The sequence below is a fragment of the Zootermopsis nevadensis genome, unplaced genomic scaffold, assembly GCF_977971745.1.
Source record: "Zootermopsis nevadensis isolate Lab colony 2312 unplaced genomic scaffold, Znev_1.0 Znev_ptg000008l, whole genome shotgun sequence".
Taxonomy (NCBI): Eukaryota; Metazoa; Arthropoda; class Insecta; order Blattodea; family Termopsidae; genus Zootermopsis; species Zootermopsis nevadensis.
Window position 1 is genome coordinate 12,801,481 of NW_028259140.1, and position 20,290 is coordinate 12,821,770.

General features: G+C 38.3%; 1 protein-coding gene across 2 annotated transcripts in view; it reads right to left on the reverse strand.

Annotated features, from left to right (window-relative positions):
* Positions 1–3,820: 3,820 nt before the first annotated feature.
* The window catches only part of Task6 (TWIK-related acid-sensitive K[+] channel 6), a 55,599-nt gene continuing 39,129 nt past the window's right edge, over positions 3,821–20,290 (reverse strand). For both annotated transcript variants that reach the window (XM_022062685.2, XM_087345119.1), the window contains 2 exons: positions 13,504–14,009; positions 3,821–9,939 (listed from right to left, as the gene is read on the reverse strand). In XM_022062685.2, the coding sequence (XP_021918377.1) occupies positions 9,649–9,939; positions 13,504–14,009 (797 nt within the window). In that variant the 3' untranslated portion in view covers positions 3,821–9,648. The remainder of the gene's footprint in view (positions 9,940–13,503; positions 14,010–20,290) is intronic.

Here is a 20,290-nt window from a genome sequence, read left to right on the forward strand (position 1 = left end):
ACAGTATTCTCTACTAGCCCTTACATCTGTAGGGGTATAAATAACAACAGCCACTGCTTAATTCCAGAATAAATAAGTCCAGGTATGACCATTAATCTATCCACTGTGGGGGAAAATCAAATCACCCCACCCACCTCTCTGGATGGTCCCAAGAAGCAGCAGTGGTGATGCTCTAAAGTTAGGTATTAGCTACCATGCAGATGCCTGTGTGGCACTGGGGGCGCAGTGTCATAAACTGTGCCATTGAGATACAAGGCGATCTTCCATTATAATTAGTCTTCCACCCTTCCCCACACCAATACAAATCTCTCAGGGAGATAACAGTACTTCCCTAGTTATTCATGGGATGACCAATGAATAAGGACATAAAACAGTTGTCAGAATGGTTACTGTAGTGATCCCAGGAGATGTAAGACTTGAGGTTCTCACAGCGGTGAATATGAAGATTTCTGTCTTCTGGGTTATTGCGCTGTGTAGTCTGGTCGATGTTAACCAACGTTTCAGAGGTCATACTGCCTCCGTCATCAGGGCGATGACGCCCTGATGACGGAGGCAGTATGACCTCCGAAACGTTGGTTAACATCGACCAGACTACACAGCGCAACAACCCAGAAGACAGAAATCTTCATACTCATCGCCCTGATGATGGAGGCAGTATGACCTCCGAAACGTTGGTTAACATCGACCAGACTACACAGCGCAATAACCCAGAAGACAGAAATCTTCATCCCAGGAGATGTTTAACAGACATCAGGTTCCAGCAGGCTGATCAATACAAACTTATGCAAAGTTTTGGTTTTTTTCTCACTGCACCAGATGACTCAGCTACTGGGCCCTCTGATACTGAGGAGAAGCAGTCAGGATCTCTTGGAGCCTCTGGTGGAAGATCTATTGAGGGTGAGACTTAAAGAAGTCTTATGATGGGAGTGAGTAATGGTGAAAGTGACTGTCAGCATCCAACACTGTTGGTGTGCATCATAGATCAGTCAGCCTTTTCTGATCAAGGAACCCAAGCCAAGAATATGTATATGTGTGAGTGTGTGTGTGATCCATTACCCATGTATGTTCAAGCAGCCCAAAGAAGGAAATTAAGAGCAAACTCAAGTTGAGGTTTTAGTGTGAAATAAGCATTAATATGAACTGTGCCTGTTTTTAATTACTATATACTATACTGTACATTTTCTTCACTTGTGCATATAATGATGTGTTATATATATAGGGCATGGAATATGAAACCCTTACACACACTTCAATATACAGGTAACCCTCCTGGGCGTAAATCGAGGGCTACCTGTAGTTTTAAAAGTTTCATTTTCTGAATTATCTGTGAGACACTTAAAACAAGTCCCTCTGGTTTTCTGTTTTTGCCACCTGAGCATATTGGTATATTACTGTTGTATTTTATGCCTATTTTGTTCAGCTTACTTGTGATTCTGGTTGCAGGTTTTGTAGCAAGCAAACTGGCTAAACAAGGATTACAAATGGATTAAAGTGAAAAGCATTCTTAATCTACATTCATGCAAGTATAAATTAGTTTCTCCTAATTCAGATGTTATCTACGATATTTTGTATCTCATTTAAATAAGCCATAACTGACAAAACTGTACTTAATCTAATTCCTGCTTAACCTTTATCATGGGGGAATAGCAGATTTAAATTCCCATATTGTATACTCGCAGGCCAGTTCGGCCGCAGGGTTAATGGTCCAGTGGTATGCTAGTGCAGTGCATAACCAGCTAAACACTGCATTAGCTGCATCACATGGATAATAAAGGTTAATCAGAGAGGTTATGATAAATGCACAATTGATGTTCCATGTTCTGTTATTTGCATGTGATGCATCCTCAGACTCAATAAGTACAAGAATACTGTGAGATAAATTAATTTGAAATTTACAGTGTGAGTTTATGAGTAATATAAAGTTGTCTCAAGCATTTCATCAGCATGTACTAAAAAAGTTTAGTTAAACCCAATTCTCTAAACTGTTTGTGACAGTGGTTTATTTATTATACCAATATTATGATGAAATTTTGTTCAGGTCATGAACAACGATGGTGAGGTTTCCTGTACTTGAAATAAAAATGTCCTGTATCACAAAAATATAACAGGTCATATATGATGGTCTTCAGAACAAAGACTGATCATAGATGATGCTTCTGACAGCTGTAAATGTTTCTGAAAGAAGAGCATGGAGAGCCTTTAAAGCCGTGATACAAAATTTTTCAAGCAAAGGCCATTCACCCAACTATTCTGAATATAATGATGAGCTTTTTGAGGCTTACAAAGAAATAAAATTTAACATACCTTTAAAAATACATTTCTTATTCACACTTAAGACTTTTTCCTCAGTCTTGGGGAGGTGATGGACATGAACAGCAATTCTATCAAGGAAGCTCTATCTTGGAAAATTCATATTAGGGCAGATGAACCAAAATATCCTTACAGATTATTGCTGGACACTTAGCAGAGCAGATAAGAGTTTCGTCCACCAACACAAATTGTGAAAGCACAAATTCTGTGTATCAGATATTTCTGTAAAGGATATCGTATGCATTTTCAATTTTTAATTAAAAATAAAGTTAGAATTTCATCAAAACCATGAACAGTGAAAAATTCAGAACTACATTTTTTTCAAATCACCACTAAATTCTCTTAGACACTGACCAAACAAATTGGGAGAAACAAAAATCACTGTTAACTAATATTACTGCTGTCTGATTTTAAGAAAAATTGGAATGTGATGATGAATTTTACTAATACTCTCCAATATCAAACTTTACTAAAATTATTTTGGTGATTATCAAGTTATTACATGAAGACAAACAGTTGTACATGATGAAACTAGTGGATGGTTTTCACAACTTTGTTGTCAACAAGCCTAAAATAATAAAAGAATCTGTACATATAATGACAACCAGTCACCTGAATACAAGAAGAGCTTACTTTTAAAAGTAGTCTGAATCAAATATATCTCAGACAATGGTCAATATTAAACATAGTACTGGTATATAATTAACCATGTCTACACAGCATACTGTGAGGGTGAAGGCAATATGCACAATGAAAACTCTCTTACCTTATGTCAACCTCACCTTACCATATGGTGGCCTCAGTTTTCATCTCTGATGAACAAATAATGGCAGTATAATCACAAAATCTGATAACATCTGAAAGGAATTCCAGAATGAACATGTTTGTTTTAAGTGTAGTCTTTAGGTTTAGACTTGAACTGTTTGATATGTTGACTGATCAATCAGTTGCCATGCAGATGAGGTGACCATTAAGGAAGGGTGCATTGTGCCTGTGTGTGAAGAACCAGTGTTTTCATTTTAGCAGTATTCATCAGTATTCAGTACTGGCACCTCTTCTTCAAAATAGAACATAGTCGTCAAAATCATTAAAACTGTTATACATAACCTCAAAGAACTGTTACCTTTCTTTCTACAAAAAAGGCCTCAGTAAGGACCATTCTTCTACAGTAATAAATATTTGTAATCAATACTAAGTTCAAGATACTCCAACACTGTTATTGTTGCATTCCATTTGTAATCTCCTATGAACAATAATGCATAATGTGCACTGGTTCAAAAGGGATGAGTGGCCTGAAGTCCAGTTAGAGAATAGTCATGCCTTTCACTGATAAGAAACATGAAAAAGCATCTAATATTTGCATTTCATTTTAGTTTCTTAGACTCCTGTGTATGTATTTCTTGTTTCATTTCAATGTGTAGAATAGGTATAAAAAATAAATCACATGAACTGCAAATGTCCTGGGTCTCCCTTTGACGTATGGCACAGAGGGCATAAAGAGTACAGAAGCTTCTCAATTACCATATTTACTCTCATAATTCACTTCATCTTAACAGCAGTTTGCAGATAAGGAAACTGCACACACATTCTCCTTTATTCCTTTCCGTAACACACATCTTGAATAATTAAATCAACAATAGTACTGGCATCCTCATATGATCAATGCGTCAATTAAAATTCCAAGTAACATTAAGCGAGTTATGTAATTAAACATGTATAGAGAATATTTCCAACTGCTCTGAAAATCTTACTGTCCTCAGCCTACCTCAGACTCATGAGTTACCACTACCTAACATCATGCAACTAACAAATCTGTATTACAATAAAACATATAATGTTGCTTCTTAAATGTATGTCATTTCCTTATTGTGAAAAGGACTCCTATGTATTTCCACTTCAAGAATGAAGGTAAAAACGGATAATCTATGGGAGTAAATATACTGATACCAGAAAAGATTTCTTTGACTTACCACTAAATACTGCTGGCATAATTAATGTTGGTCAATAGCAAAACAGCTGGATTTAAAAATTGACATTATTCATAACCTGGACATAACCTTGACACCATCCATCTAAAATTTGTACGAAACTTTGAACACTATCACAGGAACAAACAGTTTAAATTCACCGAAAAACAGTTATTTCAGTGATGGAAGATTGGATTTCTATTGGAAGAAAACAGATAACGGAATCAATATTTTTTCAATAATCTACTGTTGTATTGGAAGAATCAATATGAGTATTTCTGTACTGTACATCCAAGTGGAGACTATCTCCATTACCAAGTGGTGTATCACAGTCCTGGACCAGACAAACCTTATGTACCTCCTGGAAGCCAGTGGTTTAAGTTGCCTCGGGTGTCCCTTTAGAGTCTACATTTATAATCTCTCCATTTCTTTCTGCCAAATTCTTCAAATTTAAAAGGAGTGTAACGAGTAGGTGCACAATATAGAGCATCTTCTACTTCAAAGCAAATCTTACTTTACATGGTGCACCCTTTTAATAAAAAATACCCTGACAACAAAGTCATTAGAATATTATCATTACATATGGTGCAGAGAAATGTACCATAATGTATGTTTAGTTAAACAACACAAATGTTTGATTCACTGACGGGGTTACAAGTATTAACTATAGTTGAGCTGGTGTTGAATTCATTAACCTTTAAAGTACCAGGGATTTAAATCCTCATATCTTCTGTTAGTCCAAGTTAAATCCCACAGTTATGCTAAGCTGTGCATGTGTTCCGATAAAACAATGTATCTTTCTTAAAAACCCACATACAAGCATGAAATAAAATACACATTGTTCAGAAAAGTTTACTTCTGCACTTAAAACTGTTCCTCAAGCCATGGCTCTGCAAGATTATTTCCAATCAAAAGGAATATTGTACATATTTATATTTTCTGCCATCATTAGACTAATATTTTGAAAATACTGTGATTTCATTAATGTATGTTCCTTAAAATGTGAATGCATCATGTAAATATATCTTATCACTCTGATAAGGAACTGCAGAATTCTTTATTCCTGCTATACAGGCACACAAAGTTAGGTTCAACCAACTTCTCTTCTCCATTATGCCTATCCTGTCACTTGTATCAACATAGCTCATGTGAGTCAGTTTTGCATTACTGGGGGGCTCCTGAGCATTCCATGATTCATACCAAAAATTCCCCTCAGCTGCAGATGGTTGTGATACATCCCTTATCTTTCCAGCACAATGCTGTAATATTGCTATGATCTCTTCTCACAGGATTCTATTTATTCCTTTTCAGAGCTCTGGAGCCAAAGTTTTGGGGCATTCCTGCTGTTGGCAAACAATATTACAGTAAGCACATTTTATGTTGTAGGAAATGGATCAGGATGTGTGAAATGCCATGTACGATCCTAATTCTTCTTTTCTCTGCTTGCAGCAGTGGGTGGGCGGGGCAGTTGAGTTATTGGTATAATGTCAAAATATAAAAAAGGTAATTGTGAATAATTAATTTAGAGAAGACAGATATCTAATACTGTATGTTGTGCAACAGCAGCTCCTCAGTGAAAATTCTCTACCTGTGCCCCATTTAGAGAATAAGTGCACTGAATATTCTTATCTCTTCACCTGTGATCTCTTGTAGTTGCAGGCTTCTAGTTACTTGTAGGATGTTCACATTGATGGCACTACAGACTTCAGTCCTTCACTAATAATGTGCCCACAAACTTAGTGAAAATGTCTTTGGAGTATTCAATGAGAGAAAAGTCATCCTTGATAACAGGTGCTGCATTACAATCCAATGTAACACTACTGCAAGCTATTCTCTTTTGAATATGGGAAGAGGGGAAGAAAAAAATGTTCCAAACACCTGGCTCCTCATCTAAAAAGTTCTCTTCAGAATCTTGATCTGTGTACAGTCCTGATACGGTATTTTCTTCACTTATTGGAGACATTTAAAGGGCTCTGCTATTTATTTATTGATTATAACTTGTTATGAAAATGAGAAAATTATACAAATACAGAGCTGGGATCTGACCATGACAGTAGACCACACCAATGTTAAAGGTACGGTGAAATAAACCACTAAACCAGAACAAGCATATATATTACCATGCCAGTAAAGGACATAAACCCTTCTAGAATTTGTTGCTTCAGCGAAACCCACAATTATACCAGAGAATTACTATAAAAATATCTTATGCATTGCTTCCCTAACTGAAGCTTGATTAGGTGTATATAAATATGTGCCTTTGAAATTGTACTCTAAAAATAATGTTATAATCAACCCACACATAAATAAAAATTATGAAATTTGAAAGGACCACTTATTAGCATGTATCAATAGTTAACTTGTGCCCATTTCATATCACATTAATGAAATAGTTTACAGCCTTTTACTCTGTCTTTATTTTAATGCTATAAAGCATAGCATAAAATAAGGAGGTCTTTCCCACTTATAAATTTCAGCTGTTAGTTGTTAAAGTAAGGTAAAATATTTACAAAAGAATATTATAGGGTTCTTTTGACGAGAAAACTTATTAAGATTATATGGTCATCCTTTTAGACTTTACCGACATTGATTTTGAGGATTAGAAACCAATGCAACAATCACAAAGCAATAGTGATGCATGCTGTCTTTTGAAGCATATGATGGGCCACCTACGGATGCTGTCTTAAAAGATATGGTGGGCCTTTAAAGGTTAACAAACCATCCCAATTTCAAAACTCAAATATTTAGCATGCCTTTTCTTAAACTGTTTCAAGATCACTGTCACATCAAATACCTCATTCATATTTCCTTCTGCTGGCCAAGAGCACATCAATTATGCCAGATTTGTTTTGTACTGTCTTTGTAAATACCAGCTATCATTTTACTAATACCACTGATACATGGAACAACATTTTGTCTGCAAGATGGTACTACCATTGAGTACTTTTCATATAATGTTGCAAATATTTTGCAGTTTTTTAGTGACTAAGACATGAGAGTAAGCACAGTATCTTTGATCTGGTCAGTTTTGTTATTTAATTCCTTCCAGTAGAGTCAGAACTATTTAATACCTGAGGAAACTGAACAATACTTCCATGAACATGGAAAGGATTTGCTTTCATGGCTGATTAATACATGCTGAGTCATGTTTGTTTTCTTACAGCACGTCAATGGATGATTCTAAACAGTTTCTATGCCAGATTATAGCTACTACATATTCATATTTTGAAAGTTTTTCATAGTTCCAATATGTTTACTGATAGAAAGATTTTATGACAGAGGCATCAGCAGAACTATAAAAAATGTAAGCCAGTGTATTTCCTAAAAACATCAACAAACAATAAATTGCAGTTCATTACTTTGCATATTCTGACATGCAAAGGGTGCAGTCATGACTCCCAGTAAATATCCCGCTTTCTTCTATTTTACTGTTATTATTTATTCAAAGGAGATCTGAAGTTACTTCAAAACACATTTCAAGATGACAGAATCTCTGTCAGTATAAACTTGCAGGAAGATCTGCATGCCCTTGGGTCAAATAATTTTTCACACTGTAGTGTGTGTCCTATCTCTGTTCAGATCTAATGCCAAGGGATTAAGAATGTGCAAAGCTTTATCTCCAACAAACTCCCCTGTCTGCATGGATTAGTGCTCACTTGTTACTGGTGTCCTTGTAACATGCTCTTATTAAACAATGGGTTTCTTGGCTCTTCAAAATTAAATTTAAAGCAATTTGGACCTCACTTTGTAGGTGATACCATGGACTGCTTGAAACTCTAAGTATTTTAAGCTTCTAAATATATCGCAACAGAAGAAAATTACTAATTTCAAATCCGCATAATAAAATATGAAAGAACTTATTCTGTTTAAATATTGAGTGGGTTTTGTGTCACTTAGTAATTATTGTCATTACTTAAGAGGAAGATTATGAAGTTCAGTGACAGTTTACAATCGTAATATTCCTGTCATCTGGGACCCTGCTTTATTTATTTAAACATAGATAGTGCTTGAGTTTGATCCTTTCCAGTCTGGTGGTACTATCCATCATAGCTTTCTATACAATATTACAAAGAACAGCTAATTATAAAATGACGAACCAATTTCTTCAGCTCAATGATTATCCAGTGACACCAGCTGACTGATTTTATGCAAAGCTTACCTTCTCATTGTGCATTCCATTTTCACAAACAATTCTCTGGTAGTATACCTAAACATTACGCATAGTGTGGAGGAAACTTCTCCAAAAGAACTGAGTCACAGATTTATAACCACTACATCTGATGTCAAAGAAATGTCAATACAGAAATGCAGATTCTTGTTTTAAGTTAAAGTTCTGAGTTAATATACTGACAGTCCTATAATCAGGAAGCTCAATCAACTTCACATCCATTATTCACTCCAAACCATCGTCATAATTGCTGTATACCAAAGTATAAAGAGGTTATAAAGCTTTAAGCCAGCGTTTTAAATAAAAGTATCATAAATACAACAAAGTGGCATGGAAGTATAATTTCTTTGCTGAATGCCTTGGTTCTTAACTGTTAATCATCTTTACAGAGCTCAGAACTATTGAGCTGTGTCAGGTCTGAGGAGCCAGCACAATACCACAACCTCAATCATCTTTTCAGGCCTTAACCTTTAACCTGTCATGTGGCTGGACTCTACATAATGCCCTTTTATTCTACACTTCTCATGGTCCCAGAACCACAATGAAGGTTTGGTTAGATGTTTTGTATCTAATGAGAAATAATGTGTGGCTCTTGCCTTAAGCACTGAAAATATTTCCCTGTATGAAGATCATACAGTAAAGATACCAACATTTCAACTTTTAAAACCAAATCAGTAGCATACATTCAGTTTTGAACATCATCATCACAGACAGGCGTGTCCTCACAAACACATGGAAGGTATGGGAGCCCAAGTGAAGTTTTCTATGCACAGCAGTCCACATGAAACTTGTGGAGAATGTAGAAATTTTCTGCTGAACAAGAAATTAGGTAAAATAAATCATCAAATATGCAGAACTGGTTGGATGTAAAATGGTAATTATTATGTAAAGTGAAGGGTTCAAGAAACTTTGCCTGGACAAAAGGGATTCACACATGTACTTATTTAGCAGAATGAAATGTCTTTGAATTAGGGAAATATTGTCTGAAAATAATTCAGTGCTGTCTCCATTCCTAAGTATCACTAAGAAGAAACAAATGTAAAATATTTATAATGATGATTTGTGATGTAAACTTGAAAACTATGTCAGTAATTTCTATGTCAATGAGCATCAAAACACCACTTCACAAGATGGCGTCCCACTATAAGTCACCAGCAGCACCAGACCAAGTTGTCCATTGGCAACACTGGCACTGAGGAGTTGTCAGATGGAGGCACGATGGTTGTGCACTTCTCTGCACATGTATTCCTTTGTCCCCTGCTGGAGTCCTAGAGGCTGTAATGGAAGTAGGTGTGAGATCTTTCCAGGAGAGCGGCGCACTGTGTACCGGTGCCTAGCCAGTTTGGCTGGATCTGGGTAGCAGCTACAACTACAACTGCAAACTGAAGCTGCATCTTCCAATGAAATGGAGTCCCCTCTTCCAAGCTGACCACTAATGATAGACCCATTTGCAGTGATCACATCACCCTCCAGTCTCACCGCACCTTGCGCTGCCTGCAACAAAATTAATGACAACCAGCACTACAGACATTGTTAATTCACAATGAAGCAGTCTTGCTGTTATAATGTTGGATGCTACTGTCCAGCTGTCAGAGACATAGCTGTATAACCATTACATTTCATGTGGCGGAAATGCCACTATATACACCTAAGTCATGGTCCTGCCATACTCAAAACAGCACAGAGTCCAGCTATCCTAACAGAGATGATTTGCTTTAGTAATTCCAGGCAAATTCTGGGATAACATATTACAATCACTCCTCTACACCCTTTCTAATTTTTCATTCACATATCACTCCATCATCAATGCTATGTAAACAGTACAATAGATAAAGTATTATTAAATAAACAGGCACTCCAGAAGTTATGGCAATATAACCACTACGTTTTGTAAAAATTGGATTCCAGGACTTTGTCCATCGTCTAAATTCTTAGTCTTCTTTCTTCGCTCTACAACCCAGTTGTGGGATTTTTTACAGAGGTTTCTTGGTCTTGAGGTGTGCATTTATAAGTAGTGAATGACCAGCCCACTGACTCTGCACAATTTCTACTCAATCCTGATTTGACTGCCAGAACCATCTAGCAGTGAATCAGGAGACTTGGGTGAGAAATGGCTGCTAAATTTTGCTTATGAAACATCTTGTTTCATGCTCGTAAGGTTCTTTCACATGCCGTAAATCTATGACATGGGACCACCAGCTTTACTTCCCCTCCGAAGGAAGTTGTGCTAAGTATTTTTATCACCCTTAAAATTCTGTCGACCTGGGCCGGGTTTGAACCCGTGAACCTTGAGTCTAGTGGAGAGCATGCTAACCACTAGTTCACTGAGGGTAACTCGTCATCTAAATTATATATACAAAAATAAAACCAACTTTTCAGAAGCTGAATTTTCTTCCATATTCAGGTAAAAAGTAAGAGAATCAAAACTCTAGCTGTTGAGCCCCCTGGCTGAGCTAGCTTCAGTCTTCAAACTTCAGACTTCATCTATAACCAGAACATGTTATGTACATAAACTCTGACCACTAACATTTATGTTAAATTTAAGTTTATTTTTAAGTTAGAGGTTGAATTGTAAAATATGCTTGCAGTCACAACATGATATCTGTTTGTCCACTCATCAGTCTATTTTTGCATGTGCATGAGTGTATGTGTATGCACAAAAATGTGTGTGTGAGAATGATTACAAAAACACAAAACTACAGGCAGCTCTCAAAGTAAATTAACTTTCTCACATGAATATAGCATAGTATATATGCTTGTTGACAGTATTTTCTCTAGTTTCTAAATTATATTTGATACCCTTTTAACCTCTGAAGTACCAAACATTTAAATCCCCATATCCCATGTTGGCATACAATTATCAGCTTCCAGTTGGCAGTTCATAATACGAGTTTTATCTGAACTCCTGTAATACAATTACAGATGATGTGAAGAAGTTGGTCCTTGCCTTGAAGATGAAAATTAATCTCATTCAAATGTTCAGTAATCTATGTTACACATCTGTCGCAAATTCTGAACACATGAACAGGCTTATATTTTGATATCATGAAATCTCATACTTCTTTCCTCAAACAATATATGTTTAAGCATCATGCTGCAATTCAGACACCAAACTTTATCACTCTAAAAATGATACTTGAAGCATGTTGCAATAACACAATGCCTCTTAAGGTTATCACTACCACAGTCTCTTTGCAAATTATACAAAGTGCTTTTTGTATAATTCCATAAAGAATTAGAGTGTTTAAAATTTGACTCCCTTGGGAAACTCATAATTTATCATTCACTTTCATTTTTTTACTTGGAATAGCAATGCTTACATAAATAAATACTGATAAAAATACAGTACTATCAAATGAAATCACCACATACCTGTCACAAAGTGAGATTGACAGACCATTAAGCAGAGTGGACATTAGACTCGCTTTCATTATTTTTTTGAACTGGCTCCATGTTTACTTGCAAATATTCTGCTTGTGGAAGGGCTAGTGCAAGGTAATGATGTTGTTGGTGCCATCCTTAGAACCAATAAGCTACTACCAAACATAGTGAATTTATATCTCACAATTTATTATTTTTATTGACATCTGCTTAAAATTAAAAATTTAATTTAGGTGTTAACTTATTTTATCACACAGAATAACAACATATTAAAAAAAATGTACACAGCCAGCATAAACTACATCAGTGACAGAACATTACAAACCCCTGGTGCAGAAAAAGTGACATTAGTGAATTTGCAGTTAAGATACCTTCAAATTACATTTCTTTTAGGAAAGAGGGACTGCCAGAACTGTGAAGTCTAACTCTGTGTTCTGTTCCTTTCAGTTATCATGAAACCAAAGCAATCATAAAACAAGCATATACTTCCCTCTTCTCTTAAAAGAATTGTGATAAGCAACACTTGGTTTGAGAAAGTAGTTCCACGTTGTATTGCTATCTGAACAGTAACCCAGCATTTTTTCTCAAACTGGGAAACAGTAAACATGGAGTTCCCTCAAGGGTCAATTCTGGGACTTTTATTTGTTGTAATATAAATAAATATCTTATCAAAGCCTATTACATTCGCTGATGACACTAGTGTGATAATTTCTTGTAAACATTTTGATGATTTCTGTACAGTTTCAAACATAGTTCTCTCTCATATGAGTATCTGGTATAATGCTAACAACTAGATACTGGGAACGATCCGTTCTTCAAGTGCCTGAGCACTGCAGGTCCCAACTTTTTGTTGGGTTGATCTATAGACATTCGGTACGACTCCTTAGACGAGGGATTGGCTCATCACAAAGCCTCTACATGAACATAGGACAGCACAACACAGAAAAACGCGGACAAGCATCCACGGCTTGAGTTGGATTTAAACCCACGGTCCCAGCGACCAAGCTACTCAAGGCCCTCGCCTCAGACCGCATGGCCACTGCTAACAAGGTAGCCTTAAATCTAGATAAAACAAATATTATAAAACTTTAAACAAATAATTCACCACAATATACATTATTTATTGGTTATGATGAAAATATATAGAAGAGTCATCAGTAAATACAATATTCTTTGGTTTATAAATTGTTAACCACTTAAGCTGGAAGAATCATGTTTATCACATTATTCCTTATTCAAGCACAGCATGTTATGCACTTTGATAAATATTTCATAAAAGCAACCCTGACACACTCAAATTAATTTGTTTTGCCTGTTTTCATTCTGTAATGACATCAAAATATTCAAAATGGTATGATTAAATAGCATTGAAAATGAAATACACACTCATTTTATGTTGTTAAGGAACTCCAAAAGTTTAAAAATGAGTCATAATGTTTGTAAAGTTTTTAAGTCTTTATGTAGTATAAACCATCTACTGTATATGTATGAGTTTAGCATAACATTTGTATACTTCGTGTGTAAGCTGTGTTTTAGATGAAATCCCGATTATGTTGTGAATATGTATTTGTCTGTGAGTTGTGTATTTTATGGCTGATTGCATATCCTATTGTCATTCTGACCAACTTGCGGATACACGGAATATACAATAATTAATATGTATGTACAGATTGTTACCTGAAGGGCTTCAGCCTCATCGCGCCGCTCATCCTCCGTGTTCATGGTGACGAATCTGAGAACGAGGAGGTTCAACGACGCGGCCACTATCGCCAGACCGAACAGGATGAAAATGAGCGCAAAGGCCACGTACTCAGGCTTGGTCTCCAGGGCACTGTCTTTCTGTAATGCGACCATATCGCCGAAGCCGATCGTCGTCAGAGTGATGAAGCAATAGTACACGGAGTCAAAGTAGGTCCAGCCCTCGTAGCGGCTGAAGGCAGCTGCGCCCCCTGCAATCGTGAGGCTACTGAGTGTTGTCACCACGCAGATCAGGTTAATCTCGGACGCTTGGACGTCCTTGCATCGCAGTAGGCGCTTCACGTTCTGTATCACCACTGATGAGAACTTGTTGAGACGCTCCCCTATGCTCTGGAACATTACTAGGCCCAGGGGGATTCCGACGATGGCGTAGCACATGGTGAACAGCTTACCGCCCACCGTGTTAGGAGTCGAATGGCCGTAACCTGCAGCAGAGGCGTGTCAATTACAGTCATCGCTTCAACAAGCAAGGCTCTGGCAACCGACTATAATACAGAAAGTCGACATTTAATCACTTTCGATTAGTCGTTTGAGGCCTAGGCACGTCTAAATAATACAGGCTGTCCCAAAAAAGGCGCATAAACACCAGCAACTTTGGTGGCCCCTTGTAGTCAGTTGTTCAACGGTGTCACGAAGCTGACGTTGGTCATTTTGAACACCTACAATAGATTCGCTAATTCACTAGGTGCCAATGCTGACGTACGTAATGATTTAGTTTACTAAAGTGTCTTTATTTCATACGCTGAGAATGTTTGTACATCTTTTTCGGACATCCTTACAATGTGATCCAGAAGTAAGCCACCAAAGTCTAAAATAATTTTTTTAAAAGAAAAGAAAAAGCAAATGAGAAAATCTAAGGCGAAATAATGCATAACTCCTTTTCTGATATCGATGATGAATTAGTTCCTCCACAGAAATCGGCCATCGATTCTACTGCTATCAGATTTTGTAACATTTAGGGCAGGGAGATCATCTCAAGTCGTTGGTCGGATAGAAGGATTGTGTGTCATGACAGTGAACCATCCCACATAACAAAATCAAATACCGGTGTAGGAGAATCCATCATATTTTTTTCGTTGGTCTCCTGCGTGACTTTTTCACGTTCTCGAAACTACAAATCTCTCTGAAAGTGCCTCAATGTGAATAACTTTCTGACATTCACAGCAATGATACGACAGGAAAATTATTTCCACTTTTTTTTTATTCAGGGCAGAGGTTGGAATGTGTACGTAATATCGGAGGCGTATGCTACATATGAAGGTGATCAATATCAGCAAAGAGCAGTGATATGTACAGTTTGTTTAAAAAAGGTTTTATTAAACGCATACCATGTGCATAGGACGATAAACAAATTTTCTAAGTACGCAAATTACTTCTCAATGACTGATGAGAAAATGCGTTTTATAGCCTTATCAAAACGACAAATGTAGTCATCGAACGATTTAAAACTTCGGGCCGTTAGGTTGGTAGTCGACTTCAGTGAAAAATGGCGTGTTGAAAGTGCGCGGGTTTCGAGCTGCGAGTGTAAATGTTTGTTTTCTTGCGTTTGTGTTACGGTCTTGCAGTCACAGTGTATCAGCAGTGGCAGCCTGTGAATTGTTATCAGTTTATCGATAGAGGGATCCAGCGAAGATTTTGAAAGTAAGTCATAATTAATACTAATTGCTTCGATCAGTGCTTCTAGTTCATTTGGTTCGGGAAAGAAGTTTAGCCAACTTAATGGTTAAACGACATCTCTACACGCAGACCTACATAACACAGAATATTTTCCTTTGTCAGTCGATATGTTTTCTCGATTTAACACTTTCAGACTTCATTCTGAGGTTGTTGATTTTTCGTGTATTTTGAACTTTCTTATTTAAATGTGTTTTTACTGCGGGGTCCGCAGTGGCCGCGCGGTCTGAGGCGTGGGCCTTGTGCCGCTTGGTCGCTGGGACCGTGGGTTCGAATCCCACTCAAGCCATGGATGTCTGTGTTGTGCTGTCCTGTGTACAGGTAGAGGCCTCGTCCAAGGAGTCCTGCCGAATGTCTATAGATCAAGTCAACGAAAAGTTTAGACCCGCAGTGCTCAGGCACTTGAAGAACGGGTCGTTCCCAGTATCCAGTATAGGAAAATGCTGCCTTTACTGTGTTTATACTGCTCTGTTTTCTGATTAGAAACTCTCCACCTAATATTCTCTTAACCGTGATAAACTTACACGTTCTCTTATCTTCATTGGTAAACATAATAGCAGTTCATATGGCTTTGGCGACAAACAATAAAACTGTCGTCATTTTGATATTTATATTTTTAATTCTCATAGGAACGTGTTTGTAAAAAAAACATGCATTCATATTTTTAACACAATAGAAAGCATGCAATCAGACATCCAAATGTCAATGCTAGTGTGTCATATTATGTTACTTTAGGCCTGTGTCCTCTTTGACAGTGCTTTATGTAGGAATAGATCTAGTGCTGCTAGTCAAAGACGGTCTTCTTTTACGTGTCACGTGAGACACTCTCTCTCCGCATTGGTTGAACTGACTGAGGAGCCCATCCAAAACATGTCTCACTGCACATGGCATGTGACAGTTACTTCGGGTTGACCTTGTCAGCTCAGTTACAACCTGGGGCTCGAGCCGATACTCTGACGTCACGACTGTTTGATATCGGCTGTTTTCCGAGTAAACATGGCTGGGCTGATTTTCTGTTCCTCCGAGTTTGTATCAAACATTTGTAGTCCATTGCAGCTGAGGCAGATAGCCTAAACCTTTTTGCACCGGACCAAGTTGTAAGAACGTGATGAAAATTTTGATATCGCATAGGATATCGCATCGTCATCTGGTTGTCCAAATCATTCATCTCCGACCTGATTTGATTTAACTCTGATATTCGGGTATGAACCGAGTTTATTTCTCGAATCCCCGTTAGTTGTTATTAATGTAATTACCCCCCCCCACATTACATAAAGCTAAGATCTAAGGGCAGGGATTACTTTCAAGATCGACTTATCGATCTGAGGCCTTTTGTTTTAAACACATTTCAATAAGGCGAATATTTAAACGGAAGAGAAAGCATTTGAGATTATCTTTACGACGCATTTGTCTGCAATAAATGAACAAAAGACAAAGACAAAACGCACTCCTTTAAGCTTGTTAATTTCGACGTGATTTGTAAGATGAGATTATGAAGATTTCTGTCTTCTGGGTCGTTGCGCTGTGTAGTCTTGTCGATGTTTACCAACGTTTCAGAGGTCATACTGCCTCCATCATCAGGGCGATGAGTATGAAGATTTCTGTCTTCTGGGTTGTTGAGCTGTGTAGACTGGTCGATGTTTACCAACGTTTCGGAGGTCATACTGCCTCCATCATCAGGGCGATGAGTATGAAGATTTCTGTCTTCTGGGTTGTTGAGCTGTGTAGACTGGTCGATGTTTACCAACGTTTCAGAGGTAATACTGCCTCCATCATCAGGGCGATGAGTATGAAGATTTCTGTCTTCTGGGTTGTTGAGCTGTGTAGACTGGTCGATGTTTACCAACGTTTCGGAGGTCATACTGCCTCCATCATCAGGGCGATGAGTATGAAGATTTCTGTCTTCTGGGTTGTTGAGCTGTGTAGACTGGTCGATGTTTACCAACGTTTCAGAGGTAATACTGCCTCCATCATCAGGGCGATGAGTATGAAGATTTCTGTCTTCTGGGTTGTTGAGCTGTGTAGACTGGTCGATGTTTACCAACGTTTCGGAGGTCATACTGCCTCCATCATCAGGGCGATGAGTATGAAGATTTCTGTCTTCTGGGTTGTTGAGCTGTGTAGACTGGTCGATGTTTACCAACGTTTCAGAGGTAATACTGCCTCCGTCATCAGGGCGATGAAGATTTCTGTCTTCTGGGTTGTTGCGCTGTGTAGTCTGGTCGATGTTTACCAACGTTTCGGAGGTCATACTGCCTCCATCATCAGGGCGATGAGTATGAAGATTTCTGTCTTCTGGGTTGTTGAGCTGTGTAGACTGGTCGATGTTTACCAACGTTTCAGAGGTAATACTGCCTCCGTCATCAGGGCGATGAATATTTCTGTCTTCTGGGTTGTTGCGCTGTGTAGTCTGGTCGATGTTTACCAACGTTTCGGAGGTCATACTGCCTCCATCATCAGGGCGATGAGTATGAAGATTTCTGTCTTCTGGGTTGTTGAGCTGTGTAGACTGGTCGATGTTTACCAACGTTTCAGAGGTAATACTGCCTCCGTCATCAGGGCGATGAAGATTTCTGTCTTCTGGGTTGTTGCGCTGTGTAGTCTGGTCGATGTTTACCAACGTTTCAGAGGTCATACTGCCTCCGTCATCAGAGTATGAAGATTTCTGTCTTCTGGGTTGTTGCGCTGTGTAGTCTGGTCGATGTTTACCAACGTTTCAGAGGTCATACTGCCTCCGTCATCAGAGTATGAAGATTTCTGTCTTCTGGGTTGTTGCGCTGTGTAGTCTGGTCGATGTTTACCAACGTTTCGGAGGTCATACTGCCTCCATCATCAGGACGATAAGTATGAAGATTTCCGTCTTCTGGGTTGTTGCGCTGTGTAGTCTGGTCGATGTTAACCAACGTTTCAGAGGTCATACTGCCTCCATCATCAGGGCGATCTGTCGACGTGATTTGTTTAATATGTTGACAGTAATTAATAGGCATGACAAAGAAAGTGTTTACGAGGGTCGCAAGCAGACGCTCTCTGATTTCGATCGCTAGATGGCAGGACTGGTACTTGTCACTCAGCTGGTTATCGGAGAACATACGCAGTCAAGAATTTCGAAACTTCTTGAAAGTAAATACTTTGGCAGGGCATTGCAGTGTTTAATCCCGAGTAGGTCGTACAAACTTTAATTGAATTTTTGTTAGAATTAGCTTATGTAACATAGCGTCACAATGCAACCCTGACCACTTCTTTTGATCTAGGGAGTTGAAAATAGCCAATCAGGGGTAGATAAATTTTTACTACATTTTACGTTTTAAATTACCAGTTATTTTATTTCTGACCACGTTACTTATTTTTGGTTTCATTTATTTTTTTATTGTTTAGCCTATAAGTACTAAATCCATTCGGATATTCTTTTGTTGAGGAATATATAATTAACAATAGGTCAAATAAGAAAACTAGACATTGTGTTGTGTGCCCACTGTTGCAATCGGTCTGTCGATGATGATTCATGTCAGGCTGTAGGCCTGCTCTGTTTTCTGTTGAAGTCTTCATGTTTATGCTTTAACACTGCGCAAAATTGGAAATGTGTAATTACGAAGATAAAAGTAGGACGGACTTCCAACTATTCGAGCCTTTAATGAATGTTAAGGCGTGAGACTCGGGAGAAGACCTTGCTATATTTCCTTGAGGAGCACGGCTTGCAAATGAAATTCCTGCGAACACAGCGACATAATGGCGCTTCGGCGACGGCCGGCAGGCAAACTTAGAAGCCTCTCCCGTGTCGTACTGCGAAGAACCGACACACAGCATCCAAACTAGCCCCACGTCCAGCATTTCGCGTCTTCTTACTCAGCAAATATATCTGTAGGCTCTTTCTATGTCCTGCTAGTCTTCGCTTTTATACTTGCATACAGCTTACTTCGTGGAACACAGTGCTACACTTATCTTCATAAAATCGCGCTCGCTGTTCCCCTTCTGCGATTACCAACCAATTTCTGGGGAATTTCCCTTCTGTGATGGCCACTCTGTGATTCCGTTAATTGTTGTGAGAAGAAGCAGCAGTGGGGGGGGGGGGGGGGGTATTTTGGTGCAGAGGATTACGTTGTATGATGTAAATTTTAGTGTGGCAAATGGAGAACATTCTTAGACACGCATTTATTCGGTGATTACCTGTATGTTCTGCAGGGGTTTTAGAGTCTTTACCGTGACGATGTACTTTGTGATTTGGTATCGCCGTCGTGTGACCTAGCCGGGGCGGAAAAATGCTAATATTGTCGTCGTTCTTAATTTGAAATCCAAACGTGTAAATGTGGAATGGCAAGCTATTAGCGGGTTTAGTGGATTAAAGAATCGTCAGTTGATTCACTGGCAAAACAGAAACTGGCATTTCGCCTGGCAAACTCTTGGCTGTCGGCCAATTCTGTCACGAGGGGTCGTAAAATCACGACTGCTGTATGAGCATGCTTATTTTATGATCTTGGATCCATCGACCAGACATTATGGGAAATTTATTGTTGCTCTGCTAGATATTTACTCCTGTAGGGATGAACAGACTGCTGATAAGACAGATGAGACGTCAGATCCGAGTGATTAACACTCCGGCAGGTACCGGGTTCAAAATCTCGGCCCGGAGATGGGCTGTCCTGACTGAAGTTTTACATGATGTCCCTCAGTCCCTCGAAGAAAATTTCGGGACAGTAGGCCACGACTGCTTTATTCCCTGTCCTTTGCAGTGCATTATTAATTAATCACCCTATAATTCGATTCTGTACAGTCTCAGCTTGGTAAATGATCAAGAGGACGACGCAGAACATCCTGGCTGAGAAATCTTAGAGAGTGCATCAAAAATACGAATTGCTTTAATGATAGATAACCTCCGTTCGGAAACAGCACCTTAAGAAGAAGAAGACAGTCTCAGTTATTGACAGTCTCGTTGAATAAACCACTAATAAACAAAGGTGACCGTTTAGGCAACATTTGATGAGCTTGTTATAAAAATATCGAAGAAGGTTGAGATGTAATATATCAAGTCCACCTG